Consider the following 18,239-nt stretch of genomic DNA (forward strand, 5'->3'; position numbering starts at 1 on the left):
TGCAGCACCTGTACTGTGAAACAACTGAAACTACGAGCATGAGCATTCTCATTTCTCCTCTGTTATAACAATTTAAAGGGAATATTAAACCTCCCTCTGGTTTTAGTCGCAGACACTAAAGGAAAATTGGCAGCATTTACAAAGTTTATTCGCGATGCAATTAAAAGATACATTTTTATCATTCTATCATTCCATGATTTCAACCGACTTTCAAAAACCTTTCTACAAATATGAGAATAAAATATGGAGGTAGAAAAGAAGCGCACATAGAGAAGTGAAAATAATGTCGAAATTTTATTGGTTTCCTTTATGAAACACTCTGGAGTGAAAGAATTCCATAATGAATTCCGATGATGTAGTATCAAAATGTGTTTTTAATAAATATCAATAAAAAATACATTACACAAAATATCTACAATGATTACAAAGATCGATATAAAATTACATGTCGCTGGACAGCACCACCATCCAAGACTTATAAATGTACAAAGTAGCAATCGTCGTCATAGTTTAATCGTATTGTTAGTAATATCTATTGTAATTAATAAATATTATAATTATGATCCTTTTTTCCTCGAGTACTCCGATAGAAAAATATCCGTAACAATTTCAGTTGTTAGATTCTAAGCATCATGCATTTCCAAATTAGTATAAAGAAATACGTAGCTTAATAACATACTGCTAGTGAAAATTAATAATAAATGGGTCCATCGAAATTCAAGGAAACGTTTTCGTACATTGAGATTCGATAATTAATACTTGCGTAGTAACAGAGATATGACAAGGCACTCTTAACAAGTCCATTCTTTTCAGATTTAGTTTTTCTTTTTTTTTCTTTTTTTTTTGTGAAAATCTTTTGCATGTTCAATGTTACGCCTCAAAAGATACGTATAATAATTGTTGACATTAATTTTTGACATTATAATATTTTTATCACTCATACGCTTGGGTTAAATTTATTACATCAGTCGTAATCATTTCAAAAACTTTATGCGTTTTAATCAAATCCTCAATAACGAACTATTCGATAATAAAAAAAATATAAAAACTTTTGGAATACATTATTTCTTTCTCAATGAATTCACTTTATGTAATTTTTATTGTTATGTCGTACCTCAAATAATTATCAGCGATAGTCTATATAACAGAAAGATTATACAAACATAAAGATTTTGCTTGAACAAAAATTCTGTGCCACCGTATATTTTCCTACCAAGTCTTCGGTCATTTCTGAATTACAGAATTGAAACAATAATTGGAAATATAGCGTACAGAGAATTGTAAATTTCATAATTGTTTTCTTACAGTTACATTACCTTAATACTTTCTTGTATTGTCGAGAAATATTGTATAAATACAATGAAGTAATGATTAACGCCATTACGGGGCATACTATTGTATTCGTTGGAATATAGAAGCACCATCGATTTGCGATGTAATCGTTACGAGAAAAAAAACTTTTCGTAAAAATTACAACGCTGAATATCAGATCAAGGAAGATATTGAATGACTGCAAACGCTCTAATATATTCTGTAAAAGTTATTTTCTTATATATGTTTTTGGATCAATAAATTTTACTTCCTTTGTAGACATATACTTCTCTCTTCTTTTCTTTTTTTTTTTTTAATTAATTTTCTGCGTAAAATCGAATTATTAACAAAATTTAGCTGATTGATTTCAATTGATTTATAAAATGAGTCATTCATTATTTTCGATAAATATTTATCTGCTAAGTAACAAAAATTGTTACTTGCTCAAAGTTTTGCAATCAGCCAATATTCCTGACACTTTGACTAAATATTTATCTACAATTTTCTTATTTCATAGCTCAGTTAAATAAATACATTTCGTCGAATTACAGATTGTTCCAAGGAAAGTGTCCGAGAAAAGTTATTTTAAAACGCTTAACGTTCAAGATAAGATCTTGGGCATTCTCCTTGAGGCTTCGCTCATACCTTCAGCAAGAAAGCTCTAGTCAGAAAAGCACTTCGTCTCTTAAATGGGCATACCGACCCCTAGTGTTATTTTCGTATTTATTCAACGCCACGAACTTTAAAATATTTTCTAGTTCTCGTGATTTTCTACTTTGCATACGTATGGAATTTTTACAAATTCAATTCATACTCTCGCTAGGCAACTTTATTCTGTATAGTGGTTACGTTATTGTTACGCACTAATACTGTTCCGTCTAAAATGACATTATTCGTTATAAATTAATTGAGTAAATTGTTTTAAAATCATTGTTATAGTAAACAAAACAGTATGTATGTTCGTCGGATTAAAATACAATTTCTGTGTAGAACAAATCTTTACACTTTGTACTAAAATATGTAAAAGCCACGTAAATTAGAATGGAGGATGATTTTGTACGATTTTGTACGTGATTCGAGTTCGAAGGAAAACTAAAAGTATTTCCTCTTAATAAATTAAAAGTCGGTTTAAAGAATTGTATAAAATCGTCGGACTTCGTTCATATTTTACACACGATTATGTACAAAAACGAATCACTATCGTGTATGCGTATGACTATAAATATCGAGCATTACAGTAGCGAGACGTTGTAAAAATTTCAGAAATAACAACCTTCGTAATAAGCACTTCGGTATAGTAATAGATCATTGGTATCGTCTAGATTTTCATCATCTTAGATTTTCTTCGTTCACTTGTAATACTATTACAAATTGAGGAAGATACATATCCGTTGTTTTGCAAATTGAAAATGTAAACGAGGAAAGATCGTCTTATATCATACGATAAATAATTAAAATATAAACACGATTACATGTCTCAAGAATAAAACTTCTCGATACATTGCTTAGTCGATACTTGCAATGATCCAAAGCTATTCGAGTATCCATTTTTAAAAATCCGCTTTGGTTCGTTATTGATCGACTATGTTAAAATCGGGTTCGATAATACCTTCTTTCTAAAAAGAACGAAACATGGCAGTGATCTTCGTAATTTCCATTAGAATATCTCGATATTTCGGAATTAAAATTTACGCAGGAACTCAGTACATTCGAACGAATAGAAATGTACAAACCGCAATGATTGTGTAGGAATAGATCAACAAAAGTTTGGCTGTAGGTGTGTTTTTAGTTCACTGATCCTCGGAAATCATAGGATGAACGACTGAATTCGATTTCTATTCTAACTGTGAAATATTCATTTCAATCGCTACAATCATTATTGTAGGAATGTGTAAAAACAGAAGAAAACAGAATATAGTTTTAAATTTCCAACGGTCCACTCTACAGCTAAATAATAATGGATCGATCGACAGACTTTTGACAGCCGGCAATCAGAAAAAGATCTTTTAAGGAACAGCACAGATCACTCAGTCTCCACCCTATCGCTCGAGGACTAATGCAATCACCAAAGAATCTCGTTGCATTCGCGCAAAAGCTCCTCGAACGAAGAACGAATCAAACAAGCGCCTCCGTGTGGTAATGATGGTAATGATGATGAATATGTTCGTGAACGTGCTTCCTACCGGAGCTCGCAGCGGCGTTCTGCGAAAATTCTCGTTCCAACCAACGAACGACTTGGACCATAGCTCTGGCCTGATCCTGTTCCCTGGTCGCATGCTTCAGTTGATGTTTCTTGCTCGACTTACCACACTGTTGAGGCGTTTGACCAAACTGCGTCTCGTTACGCTGAACGTTATGATTGTTGGTCGGAGTTTGATTAATAGGGTGCTGATTGTTCGATATCAGATTGCCGCCATTACGATTCGCGTTAGCTGGCGCAGTGGTTTGTTGATCCGTATAGACGTTCGGGCTGATCACATTTCTCGGTAAAACTTGAGGTTGAACGTATGCTCGTGGCGGTTGCGCCGTCGTGTTATTCCTCTGAAGTCCGTAGTGTGCTCGCGTCTTCCTCAGATTCCCCCTATGCTTCGCAGGTACCTTGGAGAACGACGTGAAACCCTGAGGCTTTTCCCGAGTAGGCTTATGGTAAGCTGTCGCCGTGGGCCGAGATTCCGATGGTGAACGACAATCTTGATTGTAGTAAGGTGAAGCCTCGACATGTGGGGCTTGGGATGGAATGCGCAGTTGCTCGTTCTGATGTCGTTTCCTGGTGTGTCAGAAGAGTTATCATATTTTTATTATTTTCTTCGAGCGAACAGAAAATAACAATTTTAAATTTAGTTATTGTTATAGCATATATTCGGTTGATGATATTAATATAAAGAAATCTTACCGATGGAAAAGGAAATATTATATTTTACGTGAATATATCAAATTTTTGCGAATACTACCAAAAAAATAGATTCTAAGAAAAGATCGATTTAACTCATTAAAAATTATCTGTATTATGTATCCTATACATAACATATGCGACATATATTTACGCGAGATATCAGAAAATGTAGATAAGACTATTGAAATGGAATAATCTTGTTAGGAATTTCTATTTGAAATATGTATCTATTTGCGCTATAGTTCCTTTTCTTCAAGAGCACGCCATACGATTTTCTATGCGATTGAACGCGAAAGACGTACCTTGATGTATGAAAACTGAGATTATTCTTTTCCATGTTCGCCTGAATAATTTCCAAGAGCTGTTGCCTTTGTAGGGCACCACTGCGTTTTCGTTGATTAGTCGTGAGAAGTGGCGTCAAGGGGGAAACTGCGGGAGAAACATCACTGTCATCGCTAATATCACCCTCGGAGCTATTGGAATAGGGTGATGGTAAATGAGGCACGGGCCCCACCCTTTTGCGTAATTCCTCCTGCTTTATTCGATTTGTTCGTGCGTTTTCACCGTCATCCTCGCTGTGGGTATCCACCTCCTTCTCTTCGTTCTAAAACAGCATATAAAAATAACATATTTTTATTTATCGGATGTGTAATATTACTTATAAATAACATCATTTAAAAAATATACAAACACTCTTTGATATTTGTCGTATGCTACGTAAAACATACTTTTATCGATATGTACTTATTGTCCTGCGCATTAATCTGGCGTCGTTTAACATTAAAATATAAAAATTCCTATCACAAACTTATCTTCTTTACATTTCAAGATTCAAATAACTACCAAACAACAACGCGCAGCTGTTTCATTCAGAATTCCGAGAGTTCGAACACCCCAACAATAAAAAGGCAATCCGCGAGGACCCCTGTTACATCTGTCCAACATCAATAATAAAAATAAAAAAAAGGAGGATAGGGGAGAAAAACGGATAAAGAAAGAATCAGAAAGAACAGACCCCCTCCCATCCCGCGAACGATAAATCTCGAAAGGCAGAAATGATAAATCCGCCACTAGCTTCTAGAATTGTCGGGTTACGAAAGAAGAGACGCGGCTCCATAAAAACCCAAAGCCTCGAATCCTCGCCTCGTAGGGGCATCAATCTTACCTGGCAACGGTGTCGTGGCACCCTTCTCCTTCTAGGAACTCTACGTAAACCATGCGCGCCAGTATGGGTCCCGGCATTGTTGCAGGACGCGTGCTTTAAATGGCAGCAGGACGAATTTCCGGAAAAGCTCGTAGCAGCAGCCGGCTGCGTGGACGCGTTCAAACAACCGCCAGTCGATCGTGTCTGGCTGGTTCTCTGATCTGGCGACACAGTCAATTTCACCTTAATCGTCTTACTGCCGCACGGTGGTACCTGGATAGAAGCGCCCAGAGTATCGTAAATGGTAGTAACCAGGCCAGCTATATCGTCCTTTGTTATCTTCCCGTGGCCGTCGAAATCGTACAGGGTGAAAGAGAATTCTTGCCGTCTTCGGTCACCCTCCGCTACCGAAACGTCGCATTCGAATTCCTGCAACCGGACCAACTTGAGTAATAAAGGTTTCAAGTCAATAATAAATAGAGATAGGATGAGATATGTTATTACTTGGAATATGTAAATCGTGCAGAGTCTGCGATCTGAGCAGTATTTTATTATTGATTCTATATATTACACGTATTGTATACATTAAATTATTATTATCTTCCATTCGTATCTTATCGCGATAAGTTAGTAAGTTCGATAAGATACTTAGATACATATATTAGGTTAAATTATAGCTCAAGAGAATATATTTTATACCGAGTTTGAATCGCAAAGAATCTAATGATACGGATTTGCTGTAAAGATCGATTACGTTGTATAAGAAGAAGAGTTCAATCTCTTAGAAGATCAAAATTTGTTCTAAAAGATCTACTATCTTTATGTTTGCAATAAAAGATTAAATATGGTGTTAGAGGGTTAATCGAGGATTAATTTCGAAAAAGAGTTCTTTAAATTTAAAAACTAGTCGTTACACAACAAAAACATATGTTCTATTGTTTCCTCTTTAACAAGCAAGGCAGTTAATAATACCTCGAAACTGAGTTGCTTCGTTGTACTAGCGCTCGGCTGCTCGTCATTTCCGGTGGCCGGTGTAGGACTGGTGGAAGCGTCAACCGCGACCTGTGGTGCCTCTGTTTCTAATAGAATTGGCTGGGATTCCGGTGGCGAACCGCTACGAGGTGCCGAGACACCGCCAAGAAGTTCCTCCGAGTCGCTGCCTTCCGTATTACCAACCACTGTAACCAAACGATCGTTAACTTCTCAGTAATAAATGGATGGACCAAAGATTTAACCAATATTTAACCACCCTCTAACTATCTTAAGATAAACTACGACAAAAGCTATGGAAACCCTATGCAAATGATACTGTATGTTATATAATAATCGTCGATATTCGCACAAGTGGATTACACTGATATTTTAACGAATGAAATTTTATTTGAAAAGAGATGCTGGTTTTATGAAAACGAAGCTTAATATAATTATAAGATCAGAGTGGTTCTACTCGTTTTACGCTAGCTCGTTAAACATATTCCTCTTCATAGCTTTGTTTTACGCTGCATGAAGTTCTCATCAAAGGGAATGAAACTGTTATCTACGGTCGAGCGGCGGCATCGCTCGTAAACAAAAGTCAGAATCTCAAAGGTATCAAAGTAACATCCTCCACGGTAAAGCCTATATTTATAGTCAGTTTCTGAGTGCCACTCGGTACTTAAGTTACGGAGTGTAGGAAGTATTTTCGGACTATTTTGAAGGGGATGTAACTTTGAATCACCAGAAATAAATACAACAGATCGCCAAACCTATCTCACGGTCACGTTTTTTTCACATTAAATCGAATCCAACGAGATTGTTTTTTACGTGTCCCAATCTACTGCGACTTTTAAAAGAAGAAAAGAGGGAAGAGCCAATAAAGACCAGAAACAAAATAAATAGAAGATAGGCATGAGAATAAGATGAAAACAGAAAGAGTCGACGGCGTTAAAAAGATTTGAAAAATCGAGCAAAAAATGATAGAGGAAAAATTTTAATCGGCGGAAGCGTGTCTAGAAATTGATGGATGCGAACGCGTTTAAACGCGTAAATTACAGATCAAAGGGTTGCTGTTTCATAATTACAGAGAGACCGGATTCCCTGCATAAAAGTGCAATTATCTTTAATGCATTCGGTCTATTGCTCGGCCGAAATTATTCGCGCGGTGCGAGCGAACAAGCGAGCGAACGAATTAACGAAAGTTCCACTGAAAGGGATGGCGAGAACACATCCATTTCCAGCGTTTATTTCAGAAACGTTTTGCACACTCGCCGAAGGAAGTGTAATGTATCTTTAATGTGTCTGCATTACACTGCCGTTTACCGTTACCTAGACGCCTGTGTAAAAGCGTTCTACGAAATGAAATACTGAAAAGATATCTTTGCGCAACTACCATACATAAATGAGCATCTACGAAACACGACACGTCCGCCATGATGCGGTACATGGAGCGCCGCTTTTTACAAAATTTCTAAAGTTTTCACCGACGATAGAAGAGGAAATGAATCGTTTAAAGCAGCCGCGGCATTATATTTCCTGGACGGTTGCATCGAATAAACTATATAATTAAACATAAAATATTTTATACGCTGTGTATTCGATGGAATATTATTATAGAGTGTTTCCATATCTAATACCTGTTCTTGTAAGATATGCAAATTCTAGATCTAGAAGAATATTCGAAAATTGGCAAAATAAAATTTGGAATTTTTATAATATAATTTTTCGTACAAAGAATTTCGCCAAGTTCGCTAATAAAAATAGTTATTTATTACGTATTTAGTAAGAAGGTGTTAATTCGTATACTCGTTGGTGGTAAATGTAGAACGATAAGATTTGAATGGCAAGATCAATGTAAAGGAGTGATAGGGAGCAATAAATTTGGAACGACCTCTTTCCCACCCACAACGTAAAAGGAAAAGAGAATCTTAAGTAAAGATTTTATCTAATGGACCTCGCCACACACGTAGGGACAACTGTTCAAAGGATTTTCTATATCTAAGAATTTCGTATACACGTATCGAAAGTTGGGAAATTGAACGCCGATATAAAAAGATTTCATCTTCCTTTTTTTCTTATGAAACACATGAAAACCTATCTGTGAAAAAGATGCTTAGCTTATTATTTTTGTCAATTTAATTGTTTTATATCTTATCAAACAATGTCAATCATAATACTAATTTGTCAGTATCAATGATGATTAACAAGATCTAATGATAAAGATATAAATAAATAAGGAAACAACAGAGGTGTAATTTAACGCAGCGTTACACACATTGGTGCACACTTTTCTTATTTCGTAATGATCAGTATAACGCAATAAGCAATTCAATTAAGAGGGAAAGCTTTTAATTTCTTTTGGAATTCATGGATTGTAATAGGCGGTCGTCCTACATGCGTCCAACATCCAGCCATAGTAAAAAGAACAAGCTGTAACAACTGTCAGCAATTACTGCTCGGACTATTGATCAATGAATATTGAAGATGCATGTTAGAATTTTACGGGGGTTTTGCAATAGGTGCAAAAGTTTAGAAAATTCAGTAAATTCAGTTCAGAACATTCAGAATAAAAATTTCTTTCGGAAAAGGTAAACGTTTACAAATTTTGTACAGTTCCTGTTAGTTCTAAATTTTTATTATTTTAGTAATTAAAAATTTTTTAGTATTTCATCGTATTATAGTACTAAATTCCTTGTTATTGCTATAATATTTTTTCTCCACTCGATAAAACAATGCAAAAGGAGAAAAACATATTGCAGTTCCAATTAAAATACAACTACGCGAATGTAACATAGCTAAACGTTAGAATCATTTAAGTTGCTTGGATCGGATTCTGTTGCAAGTTGGCCGAGCAATCAACCAAAATATTAAGGGAATGCTCAATACATAATCGGGGTTCGATAAAACGAGTTCCGCGGCGATTCGAGTTCCGAGTAGCCGGAGAATGTTTCGAGTGCTTTGGCCACCGTTTACACGTTTCCCTTCTACGATGGTAGGCCGTCTCTTCGGTCTCGAGGAGGCTCCGCTTTTATCTTAATTCACGCGATACATCATTAAGCCGGTGCAGCGTGATTCCAGTAAAATATATACTTAAAAACGTCGGCATCAAAGGGACCGCGAAGCAACGATAATTAGCGATACGAAACTCGTAATAAACGAAGCCGGCCGCTAATTTCAATTACTCGAGACCAACGGGGGGAAAAAGAATGAAAAAGGAGGGAAAAAACGACGAGAAAACGCTTGCACACGCGCGCAGAAAAGAGAACGAGGAAGGAAAAAGAAATAACGAAAGTGAGACAAGGAAAACCGAAAGTAGGGCAGAGATAAAAGAAAACACGAGAGAAAAAGGAAAAAACAAAACCAAAAAATTAGAAAAAAAGAGAGAGAAAGAGAAGAAAAAGCGGGATAATCGTATCTGCATAAAGAAACGGACGCATATACGCGTATAATGATACCTGCCGTGTGGTAATTACGCCCGTAACTCTTTCGTGGGGCGAGCGTTAAAGACCCAAGACACTGAACGCACCGGGGGAGAAAAAAGGGAGACAAAGAATGGTAGAGAGCGAAAGAGAGAAACAGCGGGAAGAGCGTGACAGAGGGAAGAGGAAGAAACATAGGAAGAACAAGGGGAAACTGAGATAGAGAGCGAAGACCACGGTGGAACGGGTAGAAAGAGGGAACAGAGAGAGAGAGAGAGAGAGAGAGAGAGAATCTTTGCTTTGATATCAAAGGAATAGAGAATAGCCATGGACGCCTTTTATCTAACCACCGGACTAATGTATGTAACGAACTTGCAAGGTCTCGATAATTAAACTCCACCCTTGACGCGCGACCCTCCTCCTCGTGCAGCTACGTGTATAATCTATAGTACGTGTATATGTAGTCTGTAGTACTATATATACGCTGTGTACGAAAGAGCGCGCGAGCGCGCGCGTGTGTTTATACCGTGTGTGCCGTACCGCTTTTGCGCCCTCTTGAATGAAAAGCAGCGGGGGAGCGGGACACAAGCGGCTTCTGCTTTCTTCTTTGTATATCACCCCTTTCTGTTTGCTCGGCTCGTAACTTTTATCATTTGCCGACGCAACAGCTTTCCCTATTCCTACTCATTCGCCTCTCGACTCGTATGAAAATTTTGCCCCGCGACGCAAGAGAAAATACCCATAAAGAGGAACGCCGTAAGAGAGCCCGAGATCGGCCGATCTTCAAAAGCGGGATTCGCTGAGCCGCGCGCCTCACCCATAGACGGGTCCCAGCAATTGTTCCACGATTTTCGATCAGTTTCTCTTCCCAACGACGCGACTGTAGGACAGAGAATAGAGATAGACGACATGGAAAAATATTGCGTTAGTTCATTCTTGCTTTTACTTCTCTTTTTTGTCCCTTTCTGACTTTTGTTTTCTCTTAATACGATAATTTTTAATCAGTGAGTCTGCATGGCTTTGATTTGCAGTATGACAAACGTAAGAGACCATTCGTAGATTACGTAATACTAATATTCGGAATGAAATGAAATTTGATTTTGTCTGTAGTGAATATAAAATATGAAAGTGAAACATTACGGAAATATAATAAGTAATATTTATTATACTGACGAATAAAATGATTAATTTGAACAAATTTTCTATCGAATATCATGGAATATCTGACTTTTATTGAAATATTTACTGTTTTTAAATTGTTATTTAAACTAGCGACTCTTTATTTCTGAACGATCCACTTGCAAGATGCGAACGAAGATCTGTATCAATTAAAATTTTTCGAATTCTGGAACGCGGCTAACTAGAAGCGCGTTTTATTTTTACCCTCCATCTTACGAGTAGATGTTAGTCTTCTGGTGGAACATACATAGCTATGTTTGTTTCATTAAAGTAGGTTTACAAGTGTTAAAAATTATGGACTAATGACATGTTAAGTGTTATTTATACAACTGAGAAACTGTTATCCCTTTTGCACTGAAATTTTTTTCGAATAACTAAAAGTAAAATTAAATAAGTAAGATAGTAAATATTAAAATTTGCCACCTTTTTCTTTAGAATATCATAGTTAAAAAGTATAAAAATAATTCACCAGTGGTTTTTGATAGAATACATGGCGCATTCTTTTCATAGCATATCTTTATTTGCATTTATAAAATGACTATGTTATTTCTTATAGTATCTATACATATTATGTAAATGTTTTTTTAGTTTATTGAAAGATCGTTACCATGTAACGATAAAGTAGTTATTTGCTGATAGAGTGCCGCCTTCGATATCAATATCAATCATTCAAATATTTATCTTCACGCTTACAATATTTTACACATACGAAACTAAAAATGATAAGTGTCAATGCGTATTTCAAGCGCTATTCAACTTATTTCTATCTACTCTTTTTGAAACTAACAATAAAACAAAACATATATTTGTATTATTATTACAGTTTACAAATAAGTAACTGCACGTTCAACTATATTTCAACTAATATTTAACATTCATAAACGATTATATATACTGTTACATAAATATTATACAACTAGTATAATGACGTACTGTCTAAATAGAATCTATAACATCATCGATGAATTTATAAAATATGTACCAAATAATATCAAGTAATACCAAACTGTATAACAAACTGTAAATTTCGTCTCTGAGTCGGTAATAACCCATAAAAGTGGTTGATGCGACGTTCAATAATTAATTGAAACAGAAAAAAGGAAAATAATAAAAATATTTATCATTCAATTGCGTCAGAAAATATTCGAAAGCTCTACAAATTGTTCGAAAAATAAGAAACCAATGACAGTTAACAGACAAATTTTTAGCAGAACAAGGTTATAGATCAACGGGTAAGAAAAATGCAAGTATGACGTAACACCACGTGGGATCCACTTCTGTCATACTGCAGTAGCATCATCGAGAAACACGCACCACGCGGCTCGCAACTCGGGCAAAATATCACGCCTATAACCGGACCCTGACCGAACAAATCCGTATACGGTATATCTCGATCTATCCATGCATCGGCGATTTCGACGCACATCGATATTTTGACGTGTATATATGACAAAAAAGGAACATAAAGGGAGAAAAAGCGGGGGTCGAATGGATAAAAGTAGACGAATAGAGTTGATAGCGAGAAGGACAGAGAGGCGTCATAGTAGCTTACCAGAAAAGGGTCTATAGCCAGCGAGGAACCTTGCCCGCCACCACTTTACGAATCCAGTAGCCATGAGACCCTCATGCATCCACAAACGTTGCGCACACTTTCCTTCCAGGCTTCTTGTTCCGCCACTTTGTTTTTATTTTTCTTCCCAAACTCGTCACCGTATTAAATTCTTCCTGTTCCTTCGCGTCGCAACAGCCAGCCGTATGTCACTATGACGATCGACGAATATCGCCGTATCCGATGTTAAAAAGCACGGCTGTGTTTTCACCTGACAATCATTCGTCGTTCTCTCGTCGTGCCCGATTTCCCCCGTGCACGGTTCACCGTAGCCACTGCTAGAAATTGGAAAACAAATACACTTCCGCGAACTTCATACTCTCCTGATAACAGTCGGTCGACATCGGTTGATCACACAACGATCGACGTGCGCGACAACGCACCGAACGAACGACACGTGTTTTCGAGGGTTGGTTGCAGCGTTTGAAGTTACGACTTACGACCCAGTCGGCGCCCAGTCAACTTTCTCGTCTTTTTCTTTCTATCTTTTGTTTATCGTGCTTTCGACGCAAAGGCGAAACGTTCGTGCTCGCATGCTCGTTCCCCTGTCACTGACTTTCAGTTACACGCACGTAGGCAGCCGTGTGGCTGCGAAACGAACAACACTCGGTGTCGAATTTAATCCAGGTAAAAGCGACGAAAGAGAAAGAAACGCGGTCGCGACGAGAGAGGTCGGTCACACGACATCGCTCGACTCGTGGCCCGACTACGACTACGGACGATCGTTCTTGCCTAAACCACGTTCCCCGTAATTCCCTTTCCCCTTCCATAGGGCGCTGCGTCGTCAACAGTGCCGAGCCGTGGATACATGGGCCCTGAAGGTAGGAGGCGCGGCTCGGAACCTCCGATTCACGCTCTTTCTGTCCGTCTCTCTTTCACCTCCCTCCCTTTGCCACTTTTTCGTCAGCTTTTCTCTGTTACTCCATCGAATCCGTCTCCTTTCCTTTCTCTTCTCCTTCTAACTACACCGGCCGTCTCTCTTATTCTATTCCCTTCTTCTTCTCGTAATTCCATCTTCCTCTATTTCCCTTTCTTTCTGTTTCTCGCGTTCTTCCTTTTCTACGTTTCCTATCCTATTTTCTGTGTTCTCTCCGTCTTCCTCCTATATAACCTTCTTGCTCTACCTCCATCTCTTTCCCTCCCGTCTTCCTTTTACCTTCGTACTCGTTTTCTCGTACTAACCACGCGTATACTTTCCTTTTCTCCTGATCTTCTCTCTTTCCTTTTTGTCCAGCGAAGGTCTATGAGAGAGGCAAAGAAGGATAGCTTCGTACGGCTGGTGGGGTTTTGAAAGAAGCCGATGATGGTTCAACGTGGTCTACGACGACACTAAATGTCGACGCCGCGACGTCGAACGGCATGCGTAAAAAGGGAACCGGGGGCCTCCTAAGTATTTCGATTATCGCGGTCGCAAACAAACCTTCGCCGGATTTTTGCGTCGGTGATCGCGCGCGGACGTTGCTCCGATTCGCTCGCGGAGAAAGTTGCTTTTAAAGGATTCGGAAAAACAGGGCTCTTGTCTGAAAGGACCCGACGTCGAATCGTTCCTGCGGGCGAGATTGTCGCGTCGTCCAAGTCGTAGCTAGAATCCCGTAATTCGTTAGAATGACGCACAACCAGACTACTGTACCTTCCGTCGCGGCAAACTTCAACCGATGAGTAATGGTTTAGGGTCATCTTTGGTTTTTACTTGGTCCGCGCTTTAATCTTCCGTCCACCAGAGATAATGATAATTATTCTTAATATTTCGACGCTACGTTATAGCAGAATATTTATCGTACAACATCTTCTGTTGCTTCTGTTAACGATCTACGTAACAAAAACATTCGTTTAATTGTCGTTTTAAGGATGAATGATAATTAGGCCAAAAATTAAGATGGTTTTAATAGAATTAAAATTTGAATAACTGTTAATAACTTTCTAAATTTTAATAGGCAATACCCACTATACTTAAGGAAACTCGCAGCGTTTCCGGAGTTGAGCATAATTTGAGAAAGCCGAGATAAATGCCATGCTTCCTAAGCATTTTACTATTTGTTTTTCAATTATTCAAGGTTAAAGTGCATAAATGTAGTAGCGTAGTGGGATAAATGGGAAATACTCTTTTTGGAGACTGTACCCGCACGCTATTATCTCCTAGCGGTGTTTCAGAAGAAACATAGGCGTCACCTTTGACAATGTAATGAATGAACTTTACCGAAAAGCACTTTGTCATGTATACACGAGATCCAGTAGCGGTCTTTCGCGTCTCTTGTTAACATAATTCTGTGTCAAAATCATTATTCAATTTTCTACTTATCTATTAATATTCATTTTCCACGTTTCCATCAACTTGTATCTAATTTACACTAATCGATATATATGCACAACGATTATAACTCCCTTCTTGGAACAAAACAAATCAATAACAAACAACGTGAAACATTGAAATTTCTGTTGTATCATTCATATCGTATCGTCGATAAAGCTATTGTATTTCGTCAAGGAAGACGATAACGCCTACGTACAGAAGATATAATGAAAATTTGTTCGTACGATAACGTTCCAAAGAATCGGAATCGTTGAAATAACAATAAATCAGGAAAACGAAAAACACGGTCCCTGAGTAGCTGCGCCATTGGCTTGACAAGTACCCCCTTGCTCTCCCTGTACGGAAAGTCTCTACCCACCATGCCACGCTATGCCGTGCTGTGCTACGGTTTGCCGTGCCATCCTCAACCGCGTAGCGTGGCTAGTTGTTTCTTTTCTTTATTCCTTTGTCGGAAAGTCGGTGGCGAGTCTCGTTTTTAAGAGAAGAGTAGAGGGGAGGAGGCAAAAGGAAAACGACAACCGCTCAGCAGGGGCTGAGGAAGGAATGGTCGGGCCGGGGCTAGGGGGAGGGGCACGGGGAGGGAGGGAGGGCCACGCAGCAAGGAGAATAAAACGTACGGTTCAAAAACTCAGTACAGACTAACCTCGAAATAAAGCCGGCAACTCGCTCGGGAAAGCAAGGCATATCTATTAATAATAAACTGTTTTCAGTGAACTGTCTTCCTATCGTCTGGAGAGAAAGGAGAGCCTACGATTGCTCCTTTGCGAACGCGACACGCCGCGCCGGCTTTTGCATGGTCTCTCTCCCATTCGAAACCGACGTCGTCTGGCCTGGGCGTCCGTTTCGTTTGCGTTATTATGTAATGTTACGTGCGAATAGCCACGTGTATATGCCACGCCGGCTAAGATGCTGTTGCCACTATTAAAGAAAATTGCCGACACGCGGTGGTAAATAGGAAACGTCGTGCATTCTTCGATACGGTCATCGACGTATCGAACTGCTCGTACGATCCGTGAATGTGAACATAAATTCTGCTACATAGTATCGTTCCGTCGGGACTTACCGGTAATAAAAGAATAGGGTGAGATCGAGGGAAGTGGGATATATATTTATCGAAGCGCTTTCCCGTAGGGTGCGATATAATAGAGAAATCGCAATACTAGACAGCTTCAGATATTTTTCATGGTAATTGTCACGTTTGCCAAATGTCTAAATTACAAAATTTCATGTGGTCTTGAAATTTTTAGTATGTATGATTGATCGAACGTTTTTCGTCATTTTTTCGATTGTTTTGAATGGTTCGTTAAAAAGCAATCTTAAATGAACAGTGTAAATACCACTTATCCTAGCTACCAAGCTACTAGGCTGTGTTATCTCGATACTCGTTATCAAACGACACTTCAGCTTGGCTGCAGGCTTTATTTCTCGAACGTCAAAGATGATGATTTCGATATGATCGTCTTCTAGCGATTGCGATATCTTTCACCTTATTTGTTCCTCTCACATAATTGCACTCGTTTCGAATACAAACATATCAATTTGTATTTTTCCCGATTGTTCTGGCAGGATGACGTTAGATTGTTGATTCGAATTTTCCAGCGGGGATCTCTGCCGTTACAAAAATATCGCAAAATGCATCACGGCAAGGTCATTATCATCGCATCACTTGACACTCAACGTGCGAGGGGAAGTAGTACGCGTGAATTATAATGTTAGGCGACACTGAAATACACGCGGGAATTTTTCTTTTAAGCGACGCGATAATTAAACATCGACGAAAGAAATTATTTATCGTTGATTCAAATTTCTATAATTACCAAATTATTAAAATAATACAATCTAACGTGTTTTTAATTAAATTTCAATTTTTGTTCGAATACAACAATTTTGTACGTGTTACATAAAATCGTAATAGGCGAACAGAGAAATCTGAACAATATGATTCATCTGTTCTGAAATTGTACCGGTTCGTTTCACTATTTGTCGGAATTCCAAAGTGCAGCCTTATGCTACTTATGAGTAATCAGAAAGATTAAATTGTAGAAATCTAATGAATTTAATTTGTCATAATTTAAAGAATTTACTTTGAAATCGCGTCTTTCCATCCATATTAAAAAGAAAAAAGCGAAATATTCTTCTACTATGAATTATTAAAGATAAACAATTTTATTTTCTCAGCAAAGTCCATTAAAATTATCGTCTAAACTTTATGTTCCTTGGATTGCGTTTCAGAAGCGATCGATCTGTCTCTCTTTCTCCTCCCGACTGGACTATCGGGAGAAAAACAGGAAGGGAAAGATGAGGAGGAGAAAGGAAGAAATAAAAGAGGGAAGAAGGTCCACGACCGGATCTTATAATTACGCTAATTAGGCAGTAACGTGTAAAAAGAGCGGCGCGAGTATTTATCGCAAGGTATCGTGGAAGGTATACGGAGGTCGGCGAAGGAGGACGTCGTACGACAGAATACGACAGGAAAGGCTATAATACAGTTTTGCCGCGAGCATCAGAAGCAACAGCAGCAGTCACGGCGGTAAGCAAGCGAGCAGCAACGCCGGTGCCGAGAAACAGGCAAGTCTGACGTCGGTTTCGTTGTACGCTCTTCGCATCTGACAGATGTCTAATTTGAAGAAAATCCAAACGTAGGAATGCCTTCTTACAAGCCGACAGAGAAGCTTAAGAACAGACTTTGTAATAATAAATATATATCGAGATAGGTAGGAATAACTCAAGATTGGAACGACACTGTTTAATAATAAATATATCAACAATACAGAGAAGTCATTTATGATTATTCATAAATATGCAACTATTCGTTTAATTGTAATAAAAGATTGATGAGTTGAAACGAAATGCTTGTGTAACTGTAAATGCAACTATGCAAATATGTAATTATTTCTACGTTAGAAAACGGATATCTAGCCGGGTAAAGATGACTAGTGTTCGGTTCCTAAGTAAGCAGGTCAGACTGTGCAAATTTAGACTTTGAAATAGAAAGTAAGCGCAGCGATGAATAAAACTGAGAGATAGAAGAAGCAAGTTATCAATTAAACGCAACAGCGATTTTAAATTACGAGATTGGTCATAGCGTTAAAAATCTACGTCAACGTTAATCATATGCCTTAACGTCTCAACACAGGCCTGGACCGAGCATCCTCCAACATTTACGAATAACGAGGGATGCTCAGAACTCAGGAGAAACTTCCATCCTCCTTCATGAAAATTAGCCCGTCCCAACGTACATAAGTACATGAGACTCGTTTCCTTTGCGCGTGTTTCCCCTAGCCAGAGCGAGGGGTGGTGGTGGTGGTGGTTCATTCAAGCGGAATTATCGTTATCGCTGGTTTCCCGTTCTATTTTTCCGTGGGTGTGTAATCAGCGACCGACAAACCCGGACTGAA

General features: G+C 38.3%; 1 protein-coding gene across 1 annotated transcript; it reads right to left on the minus strand.

Moving 5' to 3' along the window:
- Positions 1 to 269: 269 nt before the first annotated feature.
- LOC100650213 lies at positions 270 to 13,825 on the minus strand. Its single transcript, XM_003398907.4, has 5 exons — positions 12,474 to 13,825; positions 6,321 to 6,526; positions 5,370 to 5,777; positions 4,507 to 4,808; positions 270 to 4,078 (listed from the first exon to the last, which is right to left on the minus strand). The coding sequence occupies exons 1-5, from the start codon at positions 12,550 to 12,552 to the stop codon at positions 3,427 to 3,429; spliced, it is 1,647 nt and encodes a 548-aa protein (XP_003398955.1). The 5' UTR covers positions 12,553 to 13,825; the 3' UTR covers positions 270 to 3,426.
- Between the last annotated feature and the right edge of the window lie 4,414 nt (positions 13,826 to 18,239).

This window comes from Bombus terrestris, chromosome 11 (genome assembly GCF_910591885.1).
Source record: "Bombus terrestris chromosome 11, iyBomTerr1.2, whole genome shotgun sequence".
NCBI lineage: Eukaryota > Metazoa > Arthropoda > Insecta > Hymenoptera > Apidae > Bombus > Bombus terrestris.

Coding starts and splice junctions, on each gene's coding strand:
- LOC100650213 (XM_003398907.4), bottom strand. CDS start 12,552: ATGCATGAGGGTCTCATGGCTACTGGATTCGTAAAGTGGTGGCGGGCA. Junction 6,527..12,473: donor TGGCTATAGACCCTTTTCTG/GTAAGCTACTAT, acceptor GTTTGGTTACAG/TGGTTGGTAATACGGAAGGC. Junction 4,079..4,506: donor CTCAGTTTTCATACATCAAG/GTACGTCTTTCG, acceptor CTGACACACCAG/GAAACGACATCAGAACGAGC.